The sequence below is a fragment of the Myotis davidii genome, unplaced genomic scaffold (assembly GCF_000327345.1).
Source record: "Myotis davidii unplaced genomic scaffold, ASM32734v1 scaffold62, whole genome shotgun sequence".
Lineage (NCBI taxonomy): Eukaryota > Metazoa > Chordata > Mammalia > Chiroptera > Vespertilionidae > Myotis > Myotis davidii.
In genome coordinates this window covers 2548372-2560338 of record NW_006295180.1, presented here as the reverse complement: position 1 = coordinate 2560338, position 11967 = coordinate 2548372, and the positions used below count along the sequence as shown (strand labels likewise).

At 45.1% G+C, this 11967-nt stretch overlaps 1 protein-coding gene across 1 annotated transcript in view; it reads right to left on the bottom strand.

The window, feature by feature from the left end:
- The window catches only part of GFOD1 (glucose-fructose oxidoreductase domain containing 1), a 109778-nt gene extending 97817 nt beyond the window's left edge, over positions 1-11961 (bottom strand). Inside the window, exon 1 of the mRNA XM_006769716.2 lies at positions 11625-11961. Within this exon, the coding sequence (XP_006769779.1) occupies positions 11625-11877 (253 nt within the window). The 5' untranslated portion in view covers positions 11878-11961. The remainder of the gene's footprint in view (positions 1-11624) is intronic.
- Positions 11962-11967: the final 6 nt, after the last annotated feature.

The window sequence follows — 11967 nt, the reverse complement described above, 5'->3', positions numbered from 1 at the left end:
GAAGCCTACCCAGTGCACTCACTCACTCATCATGTCGACTGACTATATGATGTCAAGCCAAGAACTATTTACTCCACCACCATGGCGTTTCCCTGAAACCACCTCCCAGGGCAGCAGAGAACTCGGCAGCACCTCACAATCTCCACAAGCTGCCACCTCCTGCTGTTGAACGGCAGGTCCACACGTCATGCACTGAGTGTCCCTGTCCAAGGAGAGCCTTTCATCCAGCACTGACCCTTGGACCATTAGGGACTCAACTATGTAACAAAGGGACATGAGTTTCCACCACCATCCGGCACAAACACAAAACCAGGAACTGAGCGAGGCAGCACACCCTCTCCTCAGCTGACCCTCCTCCCCACCATGGCCTGCCCCGGACCCATCGCACAGGGAGCTTTTGTCTTTACAATGTTACTTGTTGACTCAATTTTTGCAGCTCTTTCCACACCCTTTAAGGTGGCCACTTGTGCCCCTGTCAGTGGGGTTCTTTCCAGCAATTTTGCAAGCTTTCTCTTTTGCCTGCCCAGAGCTGTGTCATCTGTCACAGTCACCCTGGGATCTGAGGGGAGAGAAAGACGCAAGTGGAACTATGGCTGATGGGGGCATGGGGCAGGGAATTGCTGGGAAAATAATTTTTTAAAATTCTCAGTAAAAGAAAAAAGTTTACTTTTGGACATTCTTAAACCACTCTAACTTTGTCCAAAGTTGTCGGCCATAGGAAACAGTTTTCCTGTGTTGCTACAGAACCAGATGGTTCCTTGAAGGCGATTTTACATCACAGAGCCTTCTACGTGTTCTTCTCAATGTTTAAATTCTAACTCCTCTTCATCTAGTTAAAGTCCCACCTCCTCCAAAATGCTTCCTGGGCCATGCTAGCTGTCAGGAACTCCTCTGCGTCTAGTCCGGGCAGCACCATTCTCTGCAGGGCCACCTCCTCAGGGACCCATGCTGCCTCTCCTCACGGTCCCGCACACTTTATCTCTAACCTCAAACTCAAGTTCCCTACTTGCAAAACAAAAGCTCAGCAGCGACTAGATCCAGCCCTTCTGGTAGGCAGCTTAGCAACAACTCACCACCTATTAGACGAAGCCCTCACTCTGCTGCAAGGCCCCCGTTCACACACAGGTCACGCATATAAGGGGATTCTGTTCAAACCCTTTCTCTATTTTGTCCCTTCGTTTTAGTACCCTTTGTTGGTTGGCACTGGAAGTTACCCAGGTGGTTGACCCTTAATCCAATACTGATATTTTTGGGTTACTCAACTGTCTTAAGCAAACACTTCCTGGATTGCAGTATAACGATTCATTCTGTAGTTAATCATATATTTCATTGCATTGTTGTTGTGTTGGTGCAGGCTTATCTTCTCTAAAGGACAAAAATCATATCTTACTCTGTGGGGTATTTCCCACCACAGCTAACACAGTGCTACAGCATTCAAAGGCTTTATTAAATAAAAATAAGTGGGGGGGGGGGGGGAGAAACACTGACCAGACACTGCAAAACAAGTGACTGAAAGACCCTGGAGCATGTCCGGTAATCTTCAAATTGGAAATTTCCCTCAAAGAATCTTCCGTGCATTGTCAGGGCCCCAGGCAACGCTGGGGCCCATCATGAGCATCCGCTCACATGGCTGTCTTCCTCTTCTAGATAATGAACCATTTCAATGAATATCTGGCAAAACTAATTTGATTTGGCTTGGGGGATTATTTCAACTGTATCTGGTTCCAAAATCAAAAATAAAGGGAAGCATTTTAAAACCAAAAAATTCTACCCCTGACTTAACAACTTAACAAAATCACAAAACCAATGCATACAGCTCAATAAGAAGACAAACCACCCAATTTAACAATGGTCAAGAGATTTGAATAGACATTTCACCAAACATACACAACTGGCTAATAAGCACCTGGCTAATGATGCTTAACATCATTAACTGTTAGGGAAATGCAAATCAAAATCAGAATGAGATACCACTACACACTAACTAGAATGGCTATAATAAAAAAGACTGACTATACCAAGTGTCGGTAATGATGTAGAGAAATTAGAATTCTCATGCATAGGTGGTTTGACTATAAAATGGGCAGCTGCTTTGGAAAACAGTTTGGCAGTTTCTTAAAGAGTTAAATCTATACAGACCTTACAACTCAGCAATGTTAGTCCTAGATAACTATATGAGAAAAATTAAAAGATGGGTCTACAAAAAGACTTGTATGCAAATGTTCACAGCAGCATTATTCATAATAGCAAAAAAACTGAAAACAATACCAACATCCATCAAATGGTGAATGGATAAATAAAATATGGTATATCCATACAATGGAATCTGGGAATATTACTCAGCGATAAAAAAGGAATAAGCTTATGATACATGAAACAACATGGATGAACATCAAAAACATGCTAAGTGAAAATGCCAGACACAAAAGACTAAATATTATGATTTCACTTATATAAAATTTCTAAGAAAGGCAGAGACAGAAAACAGATCCATAGTTGCCTGGGGCTAGAGGTAAGAGTGGGGATTGGCTGCCAACAGGCATGAGGAAACTTTTCGGGACATTGGAAGTGTTCTAAAACTTTTTGTATAGATAGCTGCACAACTATATAGATTTACTAAAAAGCCACTAAATCACTTGGTAAATTTTATATATATAAAGCATATCCCAATAAAGCTACTTTTTAAAAGCACTGTTAAAGTTGCAAACAAATTTAATTTGGGGCTTCAAAATTCTGTAGCTTCCGTTTCTGGATATTATGGTAACAGATCATCTCAATACCATAAGATCTATTACATTTGGAAATTAGAAACTTAAAAAAAACATATCATCCATATAATTTTAATGTAAAGTTATTTTTAATGCTCTACGGGCCACTAACAATTCTTAAAGAAAGTCTAAACCCTAAGGCATTCCAGACTTGCCCGAACTTGAGTGGCCAGCTCCCCAAAGGCCTGCTGATAAGTGTAGAACTGCTCAGAGGGAAGGGTTACTATGGCTCTCAGCGGTGAGGATGCGGAAGCCTTGTTCCCAGCATTCTTTTGGCTTGGGTCTAAACCAGAAAGCACTTCTGCCTTCAGGTCTTCCTGCGTAGAGGACAATGCTCAGAGATGCTTTCCTAAAGGTGAATGCCCACCCCCACCAGCTGCACTCACTGGAACAGTTTCTCCACCGACAAGTCTTTCCAGCCTTACACTTGTGTGACACACCTGCCAGCTATCTCATCACCCAGCTTGTCTAGCCAGGTAGCCTTGGTCCAACCAAAATTTGTGTCCGTCAGAGATCTCCAGAGAAGCAGAACCAATTGGATGTGTGTGTGTATATATGAAGAGAGATAGACAGAGAAGTTGATTTTTAAGGAATTGGTTCATGCAATTATGGAAACTGACAAGTCCAAAATTTGCAGGGAAGAACAGCAGGCTGGAGACCTAGGTAAGAACTGATGCCATAGTGTCCAGTGCAAAGGCAATCTGAAGGCTGAAATCCTTCTTTCTCCAGGGAGCCTTTGTCCTAATTCCTGCTCCTTCCAAGCCTTGTGCTGAGACTTGAGCACAAAGGTCTATGCCTCATCTGGGTCCCCTGCTGGCACACACCAGGCAGTAGGTGCTCGGTAAAGGCTTATAAAACCAATAGGTAACCACAAAAGTCCCTGTTTCTCTACTTTCCCATCACGTACTTTAAAAATATATACATCCTAAATTTACTAATAAAAGCTATGACAAGGGATTGCGTCATTCCACTGTTTTACTGTGGCCATTATAAAAGCAGCAAAATACCAAATGTGTATTTCATAAAGTGGATAAAGAACCTACGTAATCAAGAAATGTCTACATTTGCAAAATCTTCACCTAAGTCTGCGTTCCAATAATCAGCACCTTTGTGGAGTGTGGCCCAGCGGGGAATGACCACTCTTAATCCCTCTATCCTACATTAGTGATTTCCTTGGCATTTTGTGATAAACTCCCCACATTATAAGAAAACCTCCAAAAAGACTCAGCCAGAAACAGGCATCAGGCGCACACAGGGACAACTGGGATTGGGGGACAGGGGCAGGGTGGCACTTTCAGGTGGTTGAATGGGTGTTTGTCTTTGGGAGCTATGTGTGGGCAGTGTTCTCTCCACCACGTGGGCCTTGAAGCAGAGGAGGCTGGTGTAAAGAGGGATAATGATAAAGCCGACACATGAAGATGAGAACACAGAACAGTCACATTCCCAGAGTTCATGGTTTCCATGTACCTAGTGAGGCCCAGTTACATCCCTGCCCCTGAGTTCCAGGAGATGGCCCCACATCTTCTCACAGTAATAAATCTTCATAGGAGCATGGTGAGTTGCTGGTTACCCATCAGCACCTGCTAGACCACATGTCTGTGAAGCAAGTACTAGATTCTGAGCTAAGACAACCTTTGACACTTAGCTTATGTGCATTCCCTTTTAAAAATAACAAAACTTGCCCTAACCGGTTTGGCTCAGTGGATAGAGTGCCAGCCTGCAGACTCAAGGGTCCCAGGTTCGATTCCGGTCAAGGGCATGTACCTTGGTTGCGGGCACATCCCCAGTAGGGAGTGTGCAGGAGGCAGCTGATCGATGTTTCTAACTCTCTATCCCTCTCCCTTCCTCTCTGTAAAAAATCAATAAAATATATTTTAAAAAATAAGAAAACTTTCAACTGTATTCTCTGAATCTATCAGGAGGGACTCATCTCTTCTGAAAATTAGAAAAAACTATGTTCAAAAGCACTACTTGAAATAGGCTAAAGCATTGATCACATTGGGGAGAAGTAAAACTAATGTTTATTGAACTTATGCAGATAACTAAAGGGGCATGGCTGGTCTCTACATACCCTCACCCATTTTAATTGTCACACCAACCCTATAAGACAGGGTCTTTAACTCCATCATATTGATGAGAAAACGGGCTCAGGAAGGATGTTTACCTCTCCCAATGTCACACAGTTGTCACCTGCCAACCTTTCCTTTCATTGGTTAGTCTTATGATTCACAACACCTTATACAATGAGGCTCTTTGCCAGGCCACAATTATCCTGAATCAAAATATATAACTAATTGCCTGTATGTAACCCTTAACCAGTTAACTACCACGATATTCTGAATTTAATTTAAAAAGGTCCATCACTTGCGTCTATAGACACTTAAGGCATATAAATGGTTAAAACCTGCTATTTACTTCCACTTTTTCTTTTTTTTTTTTTGGTTCGTCCAGTTTCAGGTATCAAAATGTCCAACTTCTTCATTTGGCTTCGTCTCACTTCAGTTTAAACTTCTGCACAACTGTACATTTTCAAAGCCAGGCCCCATCAACAAAATTATCATTCAGCTGCACCTAATTTCAATTAGATGTGATGAGGGTAGTGAAGCTTCCCTTTTCCTAACAGTAAATAGAGTCAGTCTTTCTTTCATTTACATAATGCCTTGGGGCTTCCTCAACTCTGCAACAAATCATCAGACCAAAATCATTTCCCTCAGTGCTCAGGGGCAGAAATCGCCTTGCCCACACAGTCTTGAGACAGAAAGAGCTCAAGAAGAGACTTCAAGGAAGAACCAGAAATGCAGGGTTTGCTGGGATTTCAGAAGGGTTACTCTCAAGTCCAAATGTGCCGTTTCATTATCTAACTGCAGCCATATCTCTGCTAGTGTGGCAACCATCACCAGAGGGGCCCTGACTCAACCCAGTTTCCTCCTGCTCTCTCACCCCTGTTCCAGCGGCCCTCCTCAACCTTGAGCAATTGCTGACACTGTGAAGTAGGGCAGGAAAGGGTGTACTGCTCCAGGTCCCCAGCTGATGGTGCCAAACAAGTTGGGGCAAGATCAATGTGCGGCCATATCAAAGCTCCGCGAAACCCTAAGCCTTATTCTCCCTCCCAAAGGAGCCTTCCATCCCACGGAGAGGCTTCCCCCAGAGCCTCTGCATTACTGTCTCCAAATATCAGGGCAGAGACCATGAAAACAGATGTGATCACATTACACACAAAGACAAGAGGCATTTTAGCACGGTTCTCCTGCCAGGTTCATTACTCACAGTAGAGAACTTCTTTTTCCAGAGGCGGAGAGCCAGCACATCTCTGTCTGGCTGCTGCAGCCTCCACATCGCCTGCGAGCTGGAGAGAAATTCTGAATCTCAGGTCCCACCTGGAATCTGCTCAACCTTTTGATAAGATCTCCAGGTGCTGTGACTGCATGTTAATGTTTGAGAGGCACTGGGCTATTGCATGCAGAACAAAAATGTTACGTACTGACTTACACATCCTGTTTAAAACCTTTTACCTTCCCCAAGCATTCACTCAATGAAAAGGCATTCACCTGTCACTCAGCAAATATTTATGGAGTGTCTACAAGGTGACTGACTCAGTGCCCGGCACTGTCTGGGAAGATAAGGTCTCCCTGGTGAGCAAAGCAGACAAAGGCTCTACGTCACAGTGCTTACATTTTAGCTGGGGAGACAAATGGCAAGTAAGAGAAGAAGCAAACAAATGAAAGAGACCTTCACAAACTGTGATAGTGTCACCAGGAAGATAAAGAGGATGACAGAGGTATAAGTGACAGGTGGGGCAGAAAGATTTGAAAGGGGAGGATCCAGAAGAGCCTCTCTCCCAATAGAACATTTAAGCTGAAACTTGAAAGTGAGAATATGTGAAGGAGAAGCTTCTAGGAGAACCTCCCAGACATGGGGATGAGCCGGTTTGTAAAGGCCCAGGGCTGGGAAAGGAGTTGGCGTGTTTGAGGAACAAAAAGAGGACAAAGTACCTGGAGGGTAGTGAGCCTGGGAGAATGTACTGTGGCCAAAGAGGAGGGAAAGAATACTAGGTAGGGTCATTTCAGACCAAGTAAGTCTGACAAAGAACTTGAATGTTGCTCCAAGTGCTACAGAAGCCACTGAAAGGTTCAGAACAGGGAATGATGCGGTGTCCTCCATTTGGTGCTCTAAAGAGAACAACCTGGATAAGAAACAAGAGTGAACATGAGGAGGCCGTTGGGCGGCTCACTGCATCGTCTAGGTGGAGTAGCCCACTGCAGGAGGACAAACCGAGACATGTTTTGACTGACCCCGAAGGCTGGCCGGGGAGTTGCGCTGGACCCTGCACACCAGGCAGCTCTGGATACAAAGGTGAGGCACCAGGCAGTCAAGGGGCTTGAGGAGAGAGGCACACAAGGAAGTCTGAGAGAGCTGTGTCATCTCAGGTGCCCCCTCATTTGGCACTGTCTTAGTTAAATGCAATGAGCACATGCTTTTTGACCAGCAGTTCATGTGTCTTTCCTACAAGCGGATTGGTGTGCGTTCATTGCGATGTTTGTATAAGCAGAAGATTAGAAACAATGTTGAGTAATAGGGAAATGGTTAAATAAAAGTTGATTGAGCCATACAATAAAATATTATGCAGCCAAAAATGGAAACAAGGATATTTTCACATTCTGAGTTTTTTGATGTACATATCTATCTATATAAAAGTCTAAGCAACCGTTATGACCGGTAGCTATGATGTGTACTGACCACTAGGGGGCAGATGCTCAACGCAGGAGCTGCCCTCTGGTGGTCAGTGCGCTCCCACAGCCAACCTCCCGCAGTCCCTCCCCCTGGCCAGCCGGCTCTGATGGCCCTGATCGGGACTGGGCGAGACGGCCAGATTGGCCCTGATCACCGGCCAAGCCGAGAGACCCCACCTGTGCACAGATTCATGTACTGGGCGTCTTGTTTTTGTATATGTGTGTGTATATGTAATCTGTATATATAATAGGATGTTACCAATTGTGTAAAAAAGATTTTAAAATTCTCATGCATATATTTGCCAGTACACTCCTTGAACCTTCAAAAGGAAACATAAAAATGGCCTCTGTTGAGGACAGGCACTGAGGGACACATACTTCTTTCTTTCTCACTGTGTGTTTTTATAGCATTTGAAATTTGTTTCATGTGAATATATAACCTATTTTAAATAGCTAAATAAAATTTAAAATTTAAACAATGCATTAAAATAGATGCAAAATAAGATGGGGGCCCATGGTGCTGAGACCACAGAAGGATATGTAGGGGACAGGACTGAGGGGGAGAATTCTAGAGCAGGTAACACTGGGACTGAGTGTTGAAGAAAGAATAGGCATCCATCACCAACATAAGGTGGAACCATGATCTGACAAAGGCATGGACATAAAATTCAACAGGATCCATTCAAGCAGTAGTCTGGTTAGCTAAAGTTCATGGGGTTCCAGAAAAACCAGCAGCTCTTGCTGGTTATGTCAAAAAGTTGGGGCTTTTCCCAGAAGTGATGAAAGGGTGGAGCAGTGACATGATCAGGTCCACAGTTCCTCTTTTTTCCTTCATTTTTATTTATTGATTTTTAGAGAGAAAGGAGAGGGACACACAGAGAGAAACATCAATTCGTTGTTCCACTTATTCATACATTCATTGGTTGATTCTTGTATGTGCCCTAACTGGGGATCGAACTGGCAACCTTGGTGTATGGAGACAATGCTCTAGCCAACTGAGCTACCCAGCCAGGCCGGGTCCACAGTTCTTCAAGATAATTCTGGTAGCAGGGTGGAAAGTGGACAGAGGCACGGGTAGGGAGGAGCCAACTGGAACCTAATTCACAAACTAGTTAAGGGCCTAGTTCCTTTTATGGAAGAAGCAATGATGCAGAAGAGGGAACAGAGACAAGAGGGATTAAGGAGTTGGCATCAACCAGATTTAGGAATTGATTCCATGGTGGGGGCGAGGGGAGGTAACAGGAGTAGAGGATAACTCCAAAAATCTCACTTGGCTACCATTAACAGAGAGAAGAAACTGAGGCAAAGGAGCAAGTTTGGGGATAGGAGAGGAAGAAATAAGTTCCAGAGGAGGCAGAGTGATGGGTTCAAATCTCTAGGTACATGTAATTGAGCAGTTCGACTTAAGTCTCTGTATTTTAGTTGCTTCATTTGTAAAATGGAGCTAATATCTATCTGAGAGGATTATTTTAATCATGCAATGAAATGTTTTATATACAGGACCTACCACATTGCCTGGCCCATAGTAGGTACTTAACAAGAGGCAGCCCTGGACATGGTAGAAATTATACATTATAGAAAAGTCTCTACAACAGAGAAATGCCTACTTCACTAAGAGAGAGATTTCAAGGAAATTTTTTAAAATTAAATAATGTTGTTATTCAGTTGATTCCAAGCTTTATTCATCTAGGATATCTAGACCAACCCCTCTCCTTGACAATTCTGGGTATAGACAACAGAGATCTCACCATTGCTGCCCAGGCTTTTGCTAAACAAACAATTCACCAGGACGAGTCAAGATTGGCTTGTTTCAATCCAGACAAACTCTAGCATCTATAAACCCCCAACAGCCAGACCATCGTATAACTGTTCGGGGTTTTCACTTCCTGTGTTGCCTGTGACAAACCTCTCACCGTGACATCAAAGCAAACCCGGACTACTACCCCGCCTGGTACTCGCAAGCACAACTCAAAGGAGAGTGACCTCCAGGGAATTCCCGGGAAGATGGAGTCTGGGAAGAGACTAAACTCGTCCCTCTAAATCCGATGCCTCCCCAATTCTATGATCACAGATGACTTCAAAGTACCTGCAAACTCAGAAATTTGTTTTAAAAAAGCCTATGACTTACCATGAAGACATGATCAAAGCCCTGTTCCGTAGCATGAGTATTAAACCAAGTCTACTAGTATTTCCTGTGCCTCTTATGCTTGGTTTTGAAGATGTTCCTCGCATTAGTCTTGTCAAGAAAAAAAAATCATAGGGACTTTCGAAAATAAATATCTAGAAATATATAATTTGTGCTTCTCTTGAAACCAGTACCCCCACTCATGACCTAAGTACCCCCACTCATGACTCATGATGGTCAGAAAACAGAAATGTCCTTGTTCCCCAAATTGCCACTGTCCTAGAGACAAGCTCTAGGGCTGCTCCTGGGTCTGACCTGCAGGGCTGTGCTGCCCTAGAGGGAAAAGTCAAACATGATCTTTCTGATATGACCAGTCATATGCCCTCTAGGAGACATGGGGCTCAATATGGACCTGTTTTATACTAATTGCCCAAACAGATTTATATTATAGGATGGCTATAATCTATTTGATATGCATAGACCCACTGTAAGCACAGAGGTTAACTACCCAACACATACGTTATATGAAACAGAAACAAAATATTAGCCAAAATCCAGTGACATTCAATTCAAGGCCAAAGAAACCAAGCAACAAAGGTCAGAAGCTTAATAAAAAGTAACCTGAAAACTGACAGCCTTGGGCAGCCTATTATAGCAGATGTCCCATGTGAGTTAATAGAAGAATGGCCTGATAGGAATGGTATTTTAGGGAGATTTCTACATTCTGGTCATAGGTCTCTGAAGACAGAATTAAAATATATGTTTCACCTACCCCAAACCCACACCTGTTTTTAAAAATAAAACATTCTGTCCAAGATTACACAAATTACCATTGGTTTCTGGGTGCCTTCCCAAACCTTCCTGTGTAATTTTTCTCTCATGTGACTGACATCCTGTGCTTTGTCTCTTTCCTGGCTAATAAAATTCCGACACTTTTCCTGGGAGAGTGAGGACAAGCTCCCTGGGATTGTCTTAGGTCTGAGTGAGAACTGCTCATGGACAAAACAGTTGTTCCTCTGAGGATGGCAGACATGCTGGTACCGTACTCTGAGATTGTTCAGACTGCCTGGGGGCGGGGGGGGGCGGCTGGTGAGGGGCGGTGAGCTCATGCCCAACCCGCTTGTCAACACCAGCCCTGACGGGAATTCAGGAGGGATTACTGCTTGCCTCCTTGTGAAATCGGCTGCGTGAAATCGGCTGCGTGGGGCCTTTTCCCACACAAAGCCTCTGTGCCTCTGGAACTACTACTCTCATGCCCTAAAAGCAGAAGGTCTATGACTCCTAATCTGCGCAGACCATTCTGGGGTGCAGCACTCGAAAGTTAAAACTCTCTGGTTTTATCCAACCAGTCTGTACTAACCTATGAGCCTCCCAGATTCATAAGACGTCCCAGGAGATACCCCCAAACCCTGACATCCAACCACTCCCGCTATCCTTGCTTTCAGCGAAGACGAGGTAATTGTCAGACGTCTAATTTCACACTAAACTAACTCAGCGGAAAGTAGCAAACTACCCCTAGCAGGGAGCCACAGCTGCTAATCGTCAGGTCTACCGCCCCCAGGGAAACCAGAAAGGTATGTGGGGCCCTTTATTCAGCGTTCTGGGGCGCGCACTCGCCTCTCGCAGGCGCGCACGCACATACTCCGGCACTACACACACGCCTGGGGGCTTAGTTTTCTCTCCCTCAGAGCAGCCATCCACAGTCCTCAACAGCTGATGCGCCTTCATCCCCATCGCCGGAGCACGCGCCTCCTACAGCCTCCGCGCCGCACACGTGGGGAAGCGCGTCCAGGTGGAGCCAGAAGGGCGGAGGGAAGCAAAGAGGCTTTGAGGGCCAGGGATGAGGAGGAGGGCGCTGCCAACGGAATGTGGGGTCTCAGACCCTCGTGTCAGCGTAGATGCCTTGTAAGCTTCTGGGAGGAAAGGAGGGAGAGAGGAGAGAAAGCAGCGGGAAAGGCGAGGAGAGGAGGCAGGAGAGGAGGTGGGGGAGGGGCCACTCACCCAGGGTTTTGACAGCGATCTGCCTGGTGAGGGGCGGCGGCAGGTTGATGCACACTAAGTCCACGTCCTGATGCAGCAGCACCTCGTCAATGCGACTCGTATAGAAGGGAACGCTCATCTCTTTGGCTAGCTCCTCCGCTTCCTCCTGTGTGCGGCCCCACAGCGCCTTCACCGCGAAACCCTCGTCTTTCAGCAGAGGGATGATGACTCGAGCGGTGAGGTTGGTGCCGAACACGCCCACCCCGGGAAGCATGGCTGCTCTGGTCCACCTGGTTCTGCTTTAGCTTGGCTGTCCAGTCCAACACGCGCGCACACACCCCTCTCGCCAGCCCCCCCCGGCTCT